Genomic DNA, 16,496 nt, shown 5'->3' on the forward strand with positions numbered 1-16,496 from the left:
TTTACCATCCAAAATTTTCTTTGTGAGCTGCTTGTAAGAAAAATGACACAAAATGATTTTAACCCCAAGTTGTTCCATGAGGAAACTCTCTCATCACTGAGAAATATCAAACTCATGTTTCTATGTAGTATCCTGTTCATTGTCAAGATTATTGCTAGGTAATTGGCTGCAGTGAACAACTTTTTGAATTAATAACACCTGAAAATAATATTTCCTCTGCTCTGTACAAAGTCCATCTCTGGATGAAATTGTTTGTAAAACCCATATGGTTTTGTAGACAGCCCCAATCACTAACGTGCTTTCAAAAAGAAGACTTTGACCCTATGATAATTAGTGTTGATCATTATGAAACTTAGTGTATTGTCAGGCAAACAAGGACAGGAGCTTAGTGATATTGGATCAGTTCCACTTCAAATTCTCTAAACTAGCAAGTTAGGAAGCATATAAAGCACTCACTCAGGAGAATTGCTTCTTAGATCTTGACCAAGGGTTCAAGCTAAGCCCCAAAAATTAAAGTGACATGGCTTAAAAATTAATTTAGGAGTTTTTGTATTTAATTATGTTATCCCCTGTTCCATATGTTGAATATAAAATAATGTGTATCTGACCTATTCCTAAATCACACCTGATCTTTGACTTAACATCAAAAAATGCTTTGGATACACATTTCTTTTGTGGTTTTAAACAGACAATACTTATTTCTTTGACATCTGTCTACGTCTGTTGATTACACAATGTCAGGAAACCAGTATGAGGAAATCAATTTACGAAATGATGTTTTACACATGTTATTCATATTGATCTCTTTCACTCCCATTATCTTAGTTTCCGTTTATCTGACGAGTTGTCATCTTTATATTAAATAAAATATTTAACTACTTATAATTTGAGCTCTGAGAAGTTGGTTGAAAATAACAATGTTCCCTAGCAAAGGTTTTTTTCCCCTCAAGAAGAAATTACCTATTTAAATGGTCACCAGTAAGGTACTGTAAGACTTATAAATATGCGTAACTGACGAAAAAAGTCGTGATCAATCTGGTGAAGTCACAGCTTTAAAAAGAAATATATTGTACCTTGAAGACATAACAACATATTTTCCTTTGTCGACAATTTCCTCCTTGGACACATTTTCCAATCATTTTATAGTGTGAAGTTGTTGTTTTGCCAAGAATGCGCTATTGCTTCCATAATAAACTTAGGACCTTTTTAACTTGTCAATATCCGGCTCAAAACTTTGACATAAGAGGAACAAATAGGAAAACTTCAATAATAAATAAACGTTTGAGACACGCACGGCAACTTCATGTCCGATCATGTTGTTGTTTTGCTTCTGACCGAGCACGTGGTTCTAAGCATGTGACCAAAGCGAGCATTGCTGATTGGATTAGATATCTGGGGGCTTGGTCATAGAGGAATAAGTAAGCAAATTATCAAGGTATTTGTTTTCCTAGCGTACTTTCTGTAAAATTGGAAAGCGCTAAAGCGCGGTTTTCCGCCGTTAAAACCCTTGATTCAGATGCAAATGGCTTTTTAACTGGTCTATCATTCGCAGTACTCGTGACCTCAGCTAATTGTGAATTCATTATTCAAGAGATCGTGTTTATTGTTGCGTGTTGATCCGAAGATATTGGCGCAAGATTTATCGTACATGATTTTTATTATGGCTTGATCAATGCCGTCATCAAGCGAGAGAGGTGAAATATCGACAATTTTCTTGACCGTGGACAAATTATTTTTCTCCCCGATGCACGTGTTTTATGGTATACATGAACTGATTCCGTCAGAAAATGGCTGAGATTAGGAGTTTAACTTCTGCAATGAATGAAGATGATGCTCCCATGGAAGAGGTGAGCTCGATTATTTTGTTTAGCTTCCTGCTGGCCCTCTTTTTCTCTCGATAACCATCTGATCGTTTTATGAACTGCAGGTGAAGCCTCAGATCACTGTGGACAATGAAGAATTCAGGAAAGTTTTCGAAAGGCCATTCGCTGCTCCGCTTCCATCGGAGTCTGCGCCTCAATCATCACAAGTTCCCACGTCTCATTATGACTACAACTTCGACGAGAAAGATTACAAATGTAAGTCATTAAAGCTGCTTTCATTAGTTTTTTAGCGAGATAAGAGGGCATTTATTTAGTTATCAGCTGTATCGAAGTGTACATTACTAATTAAGCATATTACATTTTTAAGCGAGGGAACCACTCCAATTATCTCTTAGACCACTTTCCAGAATATTAGACCGTTCAATTGAGCATGATCTCGGATACGATCAGAATTTCCGAAAGACATAGCCTTTTCAATGGTCGTAAATCTAGGGTGACGTCTCAAATAGTCGAACGATTACAAAATAATCTTAGATATTTTGAGAGATTGCAGTTTCTTTGTTACTGCAATTTTCCGTGAGCTGCAATAAAGACGAGCAACATTGTTACAATGTACTGGAGATGAAATTAGCAGTTGGGTGGTATATAGTAACATGGCTTTACCGCGTTCAGGTAATTAACTGAGATTGCGAACAAGATCAATGTACTCTTTCTTCTACTGCCTTGTGAAAGAGCTATATAGATTTAGCTAAAAATGTTGAAAAATAGGAGATAAAGATCATGTCTTATTCTAGAAGTAAGGTCCTTGAAAATGAAAGGGAGAGTGGAACAGAAAAATTCTCTCTAGAAAACAACCCACTTACGAGAGTACACATTTGGTCGCTGAATGAGCTCAGATTCAAGGGATTTGTGATAGATGAGGGCTTTGAACTGACTACATATTTTATTATAGATAACCAAAATGTTCTGCCACTACATGCATCAGCCATGTTCGCTGGGATTAAAAAATGGTTTTATTATTTTATGGGTTAAAAATAATCCTTGGATTTCACTGTGCACTCTGATACTGCAGAAATGAGAAGGAAATGGAAGACTAAGTAAATGAATTATAAATGCAATGAAAAACAATTGAGTGAAAATGGCAAAGTAAGATTTCTTTGAATTCCTCATCAGACCTCCATTTTTTGACTTGTTATGTCACCTATGCCTCTTCAAGAAATGCTGTTTCAGTTTCTGAAATTCTTGAAACTCTTACTGGGGAGTTAACTCTCCAATTTACAGAAGTGATCAACATGACACTTTTCCTTACAATATCCTTACACTGTAGAGCAAACAGGTATTGGGAATACTCAAACTTATCAGTTAGAAATTGTTTTCTTGACCTAGCTGACACCAAATTCATATAACTGCTGGTAATTTGTAAGGAAATGTGTGGCAGCTAGGGAAGAGAATTAAGAAGCAGATCTTAGCAGTAAAAAGGGTTGTGCATCAACACCACCCCCTCTCCCAGCAACTCCCCCGGTATTTGAACTTTTGAAGGTTGGTTTGTGCAAATTCCCATCCTCAGGGCCAAAATTGTGTTCAAATGCCCCGCTTAAATGATGAAGTTGATGATCAATTTTTTGTAAAAGGCAAAATCAGCGACTGTGACTTTCTACACATCGACCAAGCTTTAAAACCTAGAACTTGTGGACCATTCAATCACACCTGGTGTTGTGACCCTGAAGTTGATATATGAAATATAAAGCCATCTAGGAAAAGTAGGCAGTTTAAGACTACATGTGGCAACTGATATAACACAATTTTTATGGCAAAGAAAAGAACTACAGGTTTTACATGTATAATGATGCTAGAAGATAATGTTGTAGAACTGAGATTTGTCACACATGCAAAACAGAAAACCTGCAGCATGCCACATATTTATGACTACCCTGTTCAACAGGAGAAGGAGGGTTCAAGAATATAGTGACTAATTGGCACTCAATCAATAATCAAATGGTAACAAATAATCATATTAACACTAATAGTAATAATAATTATAATAATATTAATAATGCTCACATTAGTAATAGTAATGACAATTTATAGGGGCTAGCTTAAGAACTTCACTGTTCCTCTATCAGTCTATCCTCTTGACTCCAATAATGATTAAACAATGCTTCCTTCTTTCTGACTATAAATTATTTTTTCTTTTTTCATTGCAATTCCATTTTTTGTGAGACGATTGTTTCATACAGCAAGGCAGTCCATGTTAAAGAATATTCTGCCATTCCACCTTTCAACCATTCCATCACTCCATCAAATAGGGTCACCCTGTCAATCTTAAGATCTCATATTTTGGACCTTGCTCGCTTTGCAAATTCAGCAGTTCTTTTGGGCATTAGCTGCTGATGAAAATGATAAAACACTTTCTCTTCAAATAAATAAAATGTTTCTCCAAAGTCTCCATGATGTGCAGATTAAAGCTATTTAGATATTTTGCCAGGAAAAGTCTAGTTTTCAATTGTGTGCTGGAGACGCCATTTTGAAATTATTTTGAGATGTTTATCATCTTTTGTAGTGTACAGCAAGAACTGAAGAAAGTATATCTTTGGATCACTGGGCATAATTTGCTGATTCAATTAGTATCTAATGCTCTCTCTTCAAAGAAAACATTTTTCACTTAAGTTTTTATGATGCACTGATCACACCTTTTAGGATATTTTGGCAAGGAAAAGCTTTGTTTTTTCATGCACCATCCTGGAATTGTTGCGAAATGTTTATCATCTTTTGTAGTACTCCTAAACAAACAGTAATTAGAAAAGGGAAACATTGGGTCAAAATTGGGTCAAGATCAGAATTCTACTGTTACCATCACTTACCCACTTACTCACTCACTCATCATAAGAACATTTGTGGCCTTGCCTCCTATAGGAGGCAGTAGCTACAAAAATTGCTGTCCAGTTTTGTTGATGTGTCTGCTTGTTGACAGAAACTTTTTTCAACTTTTCATGAACAGCTCGTCGTGTGTCCTCCACCAGATACCATGTACCTTTACAAAGACTTCATTCACGTTCCAAAAATCTGGACAAGCTGAATAAAACAGATGGAGGATCTTCAGAGCACAAGAGGAAATCTCGAGAAGGTATTCATGTCCTTCCTAAAATCAAAGAAGATCAAGTGTCCCTTGGGGTTGAGGATGACAAAGAAAATGAAAAAGTTTTGAAACCCGTCAAAGAAGGTAAACATCATCATCGACACCATGGGCGGCACCATAAAGACAACAAAGATCACAAAGGACAAAAAGATATGAAAGATGTTGGTGAAAAACCTCATCATCATCATCATCATCACCATCGTCGTCATCATCACCATCCCCACCCTGTCTTGCATCATCACAGAACCATATCAGAGAGGGAGCAACTGGAATCTAGGCTGCGCTCGGGAGTGTTGACACTCAGAGAGATTGAGCCAATCCAGGAACGCTTAGCAACTGAAAAAGATGAAGCAAACTGTCTAGCCAAACGAGATTTGGAAGAAATGGCATGTAAGTAGAACTAGGTATTACAACCATGGCTTAACTGTCAGATATTGAGGGTTAAAAGATCAAGGAGAACAGGTTGTGTGTAATTTTACTGAGGGTCTGAATGCACTGGACTGACAAAATTTGTTTGGCTCTACTAAAAATTTTGACAAAATTTGTCAAGCGTGGGTGCACCGAGACACAGAAAAATATTTGTTAACAGCATGTGTCAATCACATGAGACAAGAGCCTCCATTGCAATGTTCAAAGAATTTTCAGATCTATCAAACATAGCAGGCACCATAGATTGGACACATATAAAAATAAAGGCTCTAAAGAAAGTGCTGTCAACTACTTTAGCTAATGTAAATTGTAATAGTTATATTCTGAGATTGTTATGCAGCATACCGAGGTACGAATCTTCCATCTTCAGCGTTTGATTTCTGTGCAACTAAGAAATAATTTTAGTGGGCTTCGGATTGAAATGCTCCAACTATAAATAAAGATCAAATTTTCTTTATTGACATTTTTCTTCAAATCATGGTGTGTAAATTAACAAATCTGTCAAATTTCACACTTGACAAAAATTTGTACTGCTCTGAGGCAGGATGACAGCGTCTTTGAAGTTTGGTGAGCCTTGACAAAATTTGGTAGATCTAAACATCACTGGGCACACTTGTCTCAAGGAATTGGTAACAGATTTTTTGCAAAGTAAACAAAAATTTGCCTGGTGTGTCAGGGCCCTCAGCATCGAATTTCTCCTCATGATTTCACCCATGGATTACCCATTAATTAACCTCTTGTCACTAAGGAGTGACCAGCATCTAGTTTCTCCTTACAATATCACCCCAAATCACACACTAAGGTCACAAGAATTAAGGAAATGATCACTTATTATTAATTATTATTAACTATTATTTTTATTATTATAATTATTATTATTATTATTAATTATTATTATTATTACTAATTAATTATTCGAGAAGCTCTTGATTGTAAAACAAATTCTCCTTGTCAGTTCTCAGAAAATGAACAGAGAACAGTATAGAGAATATGCATACTGATGTTAACTTGTAAATGGTCAACAAATTATTTTTTTGTGTATTTGTGCAGGGCATCGTTTTGAGGACCTAAGAGGCCTCAGAAGGAGACGCCCTCATCTTCCACGGCATAAATCTGGCATGTCAACGCATTTTAGCAGCACAGACATAAGTAAAAGTTTGCATAAATTTCCTGTAAAGTACGACCACAGCCCTCATGAGGTAAACTGAAGTAAAAACTCTATTCAGTTTGGTACTTTGATTTTCATGCCTATGAGGCTCAGGGGAAAAAAAAACAGAAATTCAACACAGGTTGCTCTTCAGAGCCTCATCCAAGTCTGTTATTTAACCCTTTCTCTTCCCAAGTCTTAGTAATAATTCTCACTGTCTGCCATACAATTCTTATGAAGTTAGTTTGAAGAATTTGGTTTTGGATCAACTAATGATTCCTGACTTTATATTTGCTTTTACTTTCATCAATTGTCTGCTTGATATTGTCTTGATATTGTATAATTGTTTTACAAATGGTACAGTAATTAGATATTTAGGTGACTAATGTTTCAAAATTACTAGGCATTTGTTGAGTTAGAGCAATTGACAAAGCATGGAGAGGAGATGGAATGGAAAGAGACAGCTCGATGGATCAAGTTTGAAGAGAATGTTGAAGATTCAAACCGTTGGGGAAAGCCTCATGTGGCTTCACTCACCTTCCACAGTTTACTTGAACTGCGTAAAGGTTTAGAGAAAGGTATGAGAACTGGTGACTATTTTTCAAGCTTATTTATGCTTTATGAAGTTAACAGTTCAAGGAGGGAAAATCAGCTTTACCCTTCGAGAGATAAGAGAAGCCACCTTCTAATTTTTTCTTGCATGAATCAAACATTAAGGTCACAAGTTGAACCCTTTAACTCTCAGACCAAATTTGTAATTCTCCTTACTGTCAACCATACAATTGTTGTAAGATTAGTTCAGAGAATTTAGTATTGGATCAACTAATTATCGCCAAATTGATAGTTTTCTTTATTCTCGTCACTTGTCTGGTTGATATTGTATTGATATTGTAAGGAGATATTCTGTCTTGGTCACTTGTGGGAGTTAAAGGGTTAAAGGAAACCATCACCAACTTGAGCAGCTCTTGATTATTAAACATTCAAATTCTCCTTGTCAGCACCCTATCAAATGTATAGAGATCGGCAGGGAGAATTTGTGTCAAGGGTTGATAATTTCCCTCTTCATTGATTTCACAGGGACTGTACTTCTGGACTTGGAGAAATTTGACTTGCCAAGTATTGCTGAGGCAGTGGTAGAAAACATGATGATTACAGACCAGATCAGTCAGACAGACAGTAATAAAGTTCTGGCAGCGCTGCTTTTACGGCATAGACATCAGTATCAGATGTCTCCTCCTATCGCCCGACGGCCCTCTTCATATAATCTTTTGGCTTTGGCAAGGAAGGACTCTAAGCCCTCAATGCCAGTAGAAGATTCTGAAAATAAATTACCAGAGCCTGAGGAAGGCGAAACGTTGGATGAAGGAGCTATCCGGCTAAAGATTGATGAAAGTGATAGCGATTTTCCTGTGCAAGAAATCAGTCAGGTAAGTCACACGAGCTTCTCCATGCCAGAAGGGTTTATTCTAGAAATTGGCTAAAGAAATTGCAGTGGGCCCCGTTCTCTCAAGAAGTGGGATACCTCAAAAGGTGATCGCTTCTGGTAGTTAAAGGAACAATGTTGTATTTCTCTTTAGAGTTAATGAACTGATATTTTTTCTTTAGTTACCACTGACTGCTGATGAAAAACAAGACCAGAAGGCAGAGGTTTCCTTCGCACCAGAACCTACTGTGGTTGAAGAAGGTTCTGGAAAACAAGAATCAGATGTCAAGTCAAGAATTCCTGAAGGAGCAGAGGCCACAACTGTCCTTGTAGGAACACTTGATGAACTCCAGTATCCAGTGCTGGCGTTTGTCCGTCTTGCCAAGGGGTGCCCCTTGAACATCACAGAAGTGTCTATTCCAGTCAGGTTCATGTTTGTGTTGTTGGGTCCAAGCTCGGAGGAGGAGTCGTATTACGAAATTGGTCGATCTGTGGCCACCCTAATGTCCGATCAGGTCTGTTATAGTCAGATTTATATGACGAGCTTTATTTTACACGTGTTTTGGTGGGTTGTTATCCATAATCTATCAAAAGATAGACACACAGTCATATGAAACAAACAAACAAACCGTGGGTTAGTGCAGTAACAGATCGCAGAAAACGTCAATTAACTCGTACACTGATTATAGAAGGAACAATATTTGGAGGGAGAGAAGATGTTCACCGTTAGAAGTAATTGTTTAGTGTGGTTTTCATGTTTCAGGCGTTTCATGACATTGCATATCGCGCAGATTCTCGTGAAGACCTGCTGTCAGCCATAAATGGCTTCTTGGATGACACGGTTGTTTTGCCGCCTGGAGAATGGGACCGTAATGTGTTGTTACCAATCCTTATTTCTCAAAGTAGAGCTATGGCACGAAGAAGGAAGATGGCTAAGGCAGGTAAGAACAAAGATGGTGAATGTTTCTTTATGAATTGGCTTAGTTTGACTGAAAGACTTGACGACAGGCAAAAATTGTGTGAAAAGACAACGTTTAGGCCAGTAAGGTAATACCTATAGAGAGGTGTCTACTAATTACAGTAGTGTGGCTGGGATTATGAAGTTCGTAACGATGAGGCAGTGTCTAAGTTGGGATTATACAGCGAATTTCGATAAAGTGTTGTGTAACCAAAATCATTGTAAACACAAGAGGCAATCAGAACAGAGGAAAATATGAGAACCAATGAGAACTCCACGTTAAAACTAGCAAACAACTTAAAGCGCGGGAAACCTAAGTGACCAAGTCGCGATTGGTTTGAGTTTTGAATCTGATTGGTCGAGAAGGTGGCGCGATTTTTCTAGACCAATCATAGAGTGAAGTAAAGCAACCTAAAGCGCGGAAAAACGCGAGTATTCAACACGTGATAGGTTTTATTTTGAATCTCATTGGTTGAGAAGGTGGCGTGAGTTTTGTGGACCAATCACTTCGCAAAGTAAAGCAAACCCAAAGCAATCACGTTTTACTCTCGACACTGAATTGAAAATTTCTCTATATTGTCATTTACAGCTCTGGCTGCAGCTGCTGAGGAACTAGAAACAGACCCATTGGATAGAACAGGTTCATTCTGTGGTGGCCTCGTGGAAGACATCAAACGACGAGCTAAATTTTACCTCAGTGACTTCAAAGATGGATTTAACTTACAGTGTCTACTAACGTCGATCTTTCTTTATTTTTCTGTCTTTGCGCCCAATGTTGCATTCGGTAGTCTTCTGAACAAGAAGACTGATGGATGGCTGGGCGTGTCAGAAGTAATTCTGGCCACTTGCATGTGTGGAATTTTGTTTGGTCTTCTCGCGGGACAGCCACTGATTATTATAGGTGCTACAGGGCCTGTGTTGGTTTTTGAGCAGACTATCTATGTGGTAACATATGTTTACTTTCTTTTTTTTTCTATCTTCAATCTGTGTAACAAAAATTAAAAAAAAAACGGTTTAGGAAGATAATTCGAACCCTAATTCCCTTCGATTCAGGTACATCATATGATTGGGTGCATAATTGAATGGTGAATTTAGTAAGGAGTCTATTATTTTTATTTTACACTTTTTTACAGTTCTGTGAGGAGTACGGGGTGGAATTTCTTCCATGGCGCTGTTGGATTGGTTTCTGGGTCATGATGATTCTATTTGGGGTGGTTGCTTTGGAAGGCTGTTTTCTTGTACGATATTTCACCAGGTTTACAGAAGAAATATTTGCCTGTTTGATCTCTGCTATCTTCATCTATGAGGCTATACACTTTTTAGAAGTGGTAAGATATTTACATGAATCTAGTCTCATTCATTGGTTTACTGGTAAAAAGCATACGTGTGTAATGAGCTAAATTATTCGTTGTAGGTGTTCGCGAAAAATCCTTTGCAGAAGACGTACGAACAATCAACCGAGTCTCCTGAATATGAAGTGAATGGACAACCAAATACTGCTCTTCTTTCCACCATCATGGTTTTGGGAACTTTCTTTGTTGCTTTTTACCTGCGGAAGTTCAGAACAAGCTATTTTTTCGGGAAGAAGGTTTGTAGTGATCATGAATAGCGTGTGCTGAGTATTTTCTCTCAAAATTGAAATGATGTTGAACACTAAATGTTAAGCAGCCTTTTGGTAACATTTCAGTATTTAAGCTTAATCCTTAAACTCAGATATCCATGATTTAGTCAGAGGTTGTTGGCTGAAATGTAGCTGAAGAATCTCAAAATTCGAACTTGAAAATTTAGTTGGAGTTCATTCTTAAACTCCTGTGAATATATAAGTCATTCTCCCCTCCAGGCGTTATGTATTTCCAAGTAAATAGGGTAAGAAAAATTTGTGTTACATCAAGATATCCCCGTGAATGGGTTTCAATAACTTTATCATAAGTATCTGCCCATGATGTAATAGGCGGCTGTACCCGGTAAAGGGGCCGTAAAGCGAAAACCCAAACACGAGAGCCTGCGGGCAGCCAAACAGATTGCGGCAAGAGGTCTTACAGGCAGCGGTAGACCGCCAGTGATCAGCTTTTATTGGAGCCACTGGTATCCTGGTACCCTGTTTGCGAGGCAGAGCAATTTTCAACTGAGTGTCCACAGTAGTCGTGGAATGTGTTGGTTTTGTTTCACTTTGATGTGTGATTGGCTTATAAAACTCGCGCCACTCAAATCTCAACCAATCATTGGTCCCTTTAGTTCTATTCCTTTGTTCTGATTGGCTGTTGCGTCAGGAGTCTATTTTGGATTTGGTGTCAGACACGCAATCGAAAAGTGTTTAATTTATGGAAACTGCGGCGAAGTTACCACTGGAATGTAAAAATAGTTAAGCAAAGGTTGTTGCCATTCTTGCAGCTCACGAAGACTCAACTTTTTTTTCTCAGGCCAGACGTCTTGTTAGCGACTTTGGTATAGTCATAGCTATGGCTTCCATGTTACTCTTGGATGTCTTTCTTCACGATAAAGTCGCTACGCAGAAGATTACCATCGGAGATCCGACGAAAAGAGGTTTTTTACCAACAAGATACAAAGAGAGAGGTTGGTTTATTAATCCTGGAGGAATCGAAAGACCCATGGCACCTGGCTGGATTTTTGCAGCCATTATTCCAGCTTTATTTGTAGGAATCTTGCTATTTATGGAAACTGAACTGACGGGAGTACTCTTAAACAAGAAAGAAAACAAACTTTTGAAAGGCGCCGGCTTTAATTTGGACCTAATTGTTATGGGACTTCTGTCGTTTATTTGCTCCATGATGGGACTGCCATGGATGTGCGCGGCTACTGTACGCTCGGTGTCACACTTAAATGCGCTGTCTATCTGGAGTACGTCTCACGCTCCTGGTGTAAAGCCACATCTGGTCGAGGTCAAAGAACAGAGGGTCACAAATATTGCCATACACGTACTAACTGGTCAGTTCTTAGTGATTTGTGAACTAATTTTAATAGTGTCGAAGCAATGTGGGGTCACATTGGTTTTTCTCTACTTCGCTCTGTGATCTGTTTAGAAAATTCGCGCCGCATTTTAACCAATCAGATGTAGTGCCAGCGACTTGAGTAAAGTGGGTAAGTTTCTATGGAAACTGTGGTCCTACATCGGTGGCGGGGGGGGGGGGGAGGAGGGGGGGGGGGAAGAGGGCTGGTGTGTTGCAAAATAATTTGGTTTTATCAACTGAGTCGGTAATGTTGGCTCCTGTAAATAGTTTCTGAGGCTCACGTTTCGATTGTTACCCTTTTTCAGAGCTAGATCTTGGTTAGCCCTTCGCTTGGTCGAAACGTCAATTATACGCTCGAAACGTCAAACTTCTTGCCTACATTACCAACTCAGTTGATATAACCAATTTGTCTTGTTGTGACGATTTAGTTATTTACGTTTTCCTGCGCGTTAAGAACTTGGCTTGTTTTTCTCTAAGTTCTCATTGGCTCCTTGTGATGTTTCTTTGTTCCGATTGCCTCGTGAGACAACGGCAGAAAGGGGTCAGTCTCTAAAGAAACTCGTCGGTGGGAGATTAAACAGTATGATTTAGTATTATCAAGAGTTCTTGATATTATAAAGAGTTCCAAAGCGTACGTTTCGAGTGTTAGTCCTTCGTCAGAGCGAATTAAGAGATTCAAATTGTTGAGACCCACTTTGGTTTTAGTTTTACGACGCGTAACGGACGCATTGCTTTATTACAGGGGTGTCCATTCTCCTCGCTCCAGCTCTTCATCGTATTCCCGTCTCAGTCATGTTTGGTGTACTGCTCTATCTTGGTGTTTGTTCATTGTCTGGTATTCAGCTCGTCGATAGGATAATAATGATGTTTATGCCCCCCAAGTATCATCCGGATGTACAATATGTTAGAAAGGTGAGCTGTCACGAACGCAGCGGTCGAGCGTGGGGCATGCGCGAGGGATAAATCTTGGTCGGCCGTGCGCCAATTTCCCGCGAAAAGCTCTAAGGAAAATGTTCGAAATAACCGCTGTATCGCAAAATAAGTGAAAGAGAATTCAAACGTGTAAAGAAATCTGTAAAAGGAAACAAAAGAAGGGAAAAGGAAGACTCGAGACTTTTCGAACAGAAAGCTCATATGATTCCAGGTTTCTAGTTAATTTATCATTTTGTTTTGAGCTTTACCAAAAAAAGTTATATGCTTCTTAAAGACTGGTTCGTGTGGTAGCTGGTAATCCGTGTCAGACAACTCGGTTCTGACAACTTGAATCATGACGTCAGCTGTGATTATAAAACGTTCGCACATGCGCTACGTTTGACCGCTGTGTTGCTGCTACGTGACATTTGTTTTTATTTAATGATTTGGATGTCAGCGGGTTTTCGACAATAACATTGTCGTTGATGTTGTTTTACTAATGATAGCATGTGCTACATTTTTTAGGTAAAAACTCGAAAGATCCACGCGTACACAATCATCCAGGTCGTCTGCCTGATCTTTCTTATTGCGGTCAAGTTAATCATAATCGCTCCGTCGTTTCCATTCTTCATCATCTGCCTGATTCCTCTCCGTAAGGTTTTGACAAAGTTTTTTGAACAGATTGAACTCGAAGAGGTATGTCAATATTTTATTCCTTTCTCTCAAGATGTGATTGTTAATGTTCCCCTCTAACTGTCTCGCATTTCCTTTTAAACTAATTTCGAGAATTTTGTGTTAGATCTACCTAATACGTTTGAGCAGTCTTGTAACCTGTTTGCTGGATAATGTGTGCATATTATGGGGTGAGGCGGAAAAGTTTTGTTGTCACTTAGGGCGAGACAAACTGATCGATCAAAATGAGCATTCATATGTACAGGCCATCGCTGCGGGATGCTACGTAATTTATGGAATCTATCAGTTAGGATACATAAAGTTGTACTTCACTTAGCCATTGGACGTGTTTCATGAATTTCTTCACGTGATTTGTACACTTTTCACAGCGGCTTTTACATAACTTTGTGCTCATCTTGTGACGTTTGTCACGCAATGACTCGATGACTCATTGTGTAAGTAACCTAGGTTGCTTTAGTTTCAAAGGGGACATGGCCCACAACTGTCGGTGCTTATTATCGAATTCTGTAGCCTGACGCGATTAGGTGTGTCTACTCTCCCTGAAGTTGAGGCCGGCCCCCTCCCCCTTCCCACCCCCCTCGCAGCTGGGTGGTACCAATTTATTCTCCTTACCCGGGAGGGGCACTGTGAGAGTAGTCTCACTTCCCCTGATCAAGGCCCTAACCCAGTCTTCTCAATCCGAAGGCACGCTAACCTCCAGGCCACCACGTCTCCCGAAGCTTACTTGAAATTCTAAAATAATTTTATCGACAGCTTGACAATGAAGAGGTACCTGACGATGACAGCGACCTGGATGAGTACGACAGCGTGTACATGCCAGTGTAAAGAATACGGACATACCGAGTGAAGAAATGACCCTTACTGACACACCATTGTGGTCATGACATGATTTTGATGATCATCGTTATTGAATCAAACCGTGAAAGGGCTGCTGTTACAATTAACTCATTTCCTAATAGTTCTTGTATCAATTTTGTTGAGATGCAGAGCGGAAGAAGTTGCTAAACGCAAAGCATCGCAAAATTTATATGTGCCTCAACATTCTCGCGGCAGCTAATGTTGCACACCTTGGAAACTTTCGTCTCAAATAGGAAAAAGGGCGAAAGGCAAAAGCAGACCTCATTTCGCACGTCCTAAAAAAATATTCTTTGTGAGGGTGAATCTAAAAAATAAGCATTCCAGAAAATCTTGTAGGAGGACCCTCTTTATGGGGTGCCTTAGACTGAAATATCTAAGGGGACCTTAGTTGGGTCCTAACGCGATTAAACTTGTAGAGGTGTCTCGCTCTTTCGTAGCTAACTTTGTAGAATTGTTAAGCTAGAGATACCGCACTTTACGATTGAGTGTCGTAAAAACCAAAACCAGAGTAATCACGACGGCCAATCAGAAAAAAGGAATATAACTGTAAGAGCGAATAAGAACTCAAACTAAAAAAAACCAAACTGCCGTAAAGCGCGGGAAAACGTGGGAAAACGCGGGTGACCATGTCATGATTGGTTAAAACTCTGCATCTGATTGGTTTAGAGAGAAGCACGATATTTTGGACCAATCACAACAAAGTAAAGCAAAGACAACAATCCCGGATTGCCATCGACAGTCGATTGGAAACTGGTCTAAACTGTCTTGAATTATTGCATTTTTACACTTACCTTTGTTTATTTTTGTAATACAAAAAGTTCCTTTTTTTCTAGCAGACTATATTACTTAGTAAAATCGAACCGATAAAGTTGTGATCAAGATCCATATTCTTGTATGATGAAGTACATAAACTGCGGAGGAATGGGTGAAATATAGCGCCTCGAGATTTTCAAATATTATGCTTCAAAACATCAGTTGCGAAATCCTGCTTGACTTATTGGTTTTGTTTGTGAAACGAAACAAAGATAACATGAATTATTTTGCATAAAATTATATAAAAAAGAGTGTATATTTGAGCAAATTTAGTTTACGGAGATGTGCTAGTCTTGTATAGATATTAAATTTTCGAAATAAGCCTGAAGTTTGCGATTTTAGTGGAAATTTTGCAGGGAGCAAGAAACGGGTCTCAGTCATTAGTGAGCAGTTGGGCAGAACTCGCGGAGAGTCCTTTGAGACGTTGCATCACATTTTAACTTTCATGTGAGAGAAGGGAGCTGTTTATGGGAATTATGTAGCAACCAACACGAAGCGACGACCATTTTGAAGGAATTAAAGAAATAAAGCTATTAAAATAAAAAACATTTTGCAAGATGTGGAGGGGTTTCTCGTGTGCATAAAGTTTCAAATTAGCATGAGCCTGACATTCGTATTACGTCACTTTCATGAGTGATAATATCGCGATCATGAGCAACTTACGTCACCACATTCGCATGAGTTACTTTTTGAACTGCAATTAGTATTTTTGTTGTCCCTTAATGATAATATATGATAACGTATTGTAAATAGTGCCTAAAAATATCTAGGTCATTTGTGTAAATTTAGATAACAATTAAATTTAATAAGGAAAATCTTGCAAAGGTTGCTATTACATTTTTGTCTTAAAAGCGACTATTGTGGCGTTTTTCGATTGTGTTCTTAAACCAAAACCAAAGTACAGCCAATCATTACAAATTTCTACGTCATCATTAGCCCATGAGAACTATAAATAAAAGAGGGGAAACTGCCAAAAGCGCGGGAAAACGCGGACGACCAAGTCATGATTGGTTTTCGCCTGGCGTCTGATTGGCATAGAGCAAGGCGCGAATGTTCTGGACCAATCACATGCCAAAGTAGCGCAAAAACAACGCAAGCCCGGAGTACTTCAAATTGGAGTATGTGTTATAAATTTTAAAGACCACGCGTCCTTTACGTAGAAAAATTAATTTCCATTAGACGTCAACGATACTATTTTCACGTGAACATGAAGAGTTTGAGTATGAAGAGTATACGGAGCTAGTTTATGGTGAATAGTTAGGTAAGTAAGTCTTCATACTTGATTCAAAGTTGATAGATCTGAATGGCTGGAAATGACCAAGTCGTGTGCACGCT

General features: G+C 38.7%; 1 protein-coding gene across 1 annotated transcript; it reads left to right on the plus strand.

Annotated features, from left to right (window-relative positions):
- Nucleotides 1-1,430: 1,430 nt before the first annotated feature.
- Nucleotides 1,431-15,719, plus strand: LOC131770795 (band 3 anion transport protein). The gene is made up of 15 exons (XM_059086522.2): nt 1,431-1,847; nt 1,928-2,078; nt 4,822-5,349; nt 6,439-6,587; nt 6,939-7,113; nt 7,613-7,962; nt 8,141-8,473; nt 8,722-8,899; nt 9,506-9,861; nt 10,050-10,244; nt 10,331-10,504; nt 11,337-11,862; nt 12,628-12,797; nt 13,323-13,493; nt 14,244-15,719. The coding sequence occupies exons 1-15, from the start codon at nt 1,788-1,790 to the stop codon at nt 14,313-14,315; spliced, it is 3,588 nt and encodes a 1,195-aa protein (XP_058942505.2). The 5' UTR covers nt 1,431-1,787; the 3' UTR covers nt 14,316-15,719.
- Nucleotides 15,720-16,496: the final 777 nt, after the last annotated feature.

This window comes from Pocillopora verrucosa, chromosome 13 (genome assembly GCF_036669915.1).
Source record: "Pocillopora verrucosa isolate sample1 chromosome 13, ASM3666991v2, whole genome shotgun sequence".
In the NCBI taxonomy this organism is placed as follows: domain Eukaryota; kingdom Metazoa; phylum Cnidaria; class Anthozoa; order Scleractinia; family Pocilloporidae; genus Pocillopora; species Pocillopora verrucosa.

What these genes read in the sequence shown, in the direction of transcription:
- LOC131770795 (XM_059086522.2), top strand. Translation starts at nt 1,788, where the DNA reads ATGGCTGAGATTAGGAGTTTAACTTCTGCAATGAATGAAGATGATGCT. An exon ending in CTATACACTTTTTAGAAGTG is followed by an intron (nt 10,245 to 10,330) that starts GTAAGATATTTA and finishes TATTCGTTGTAG; the next exon opens with GTGTTCGCGAAAAATCCTTT. An exon ending in ATGTACAATATGTTAGAAAG is followed by an intron (nt 12,798 to 13,322) that starts GTGAGCTGTCAC and finishes TACATTTTTTAG; the next exon opens with GTAAAAACTCGAAAGATCCA.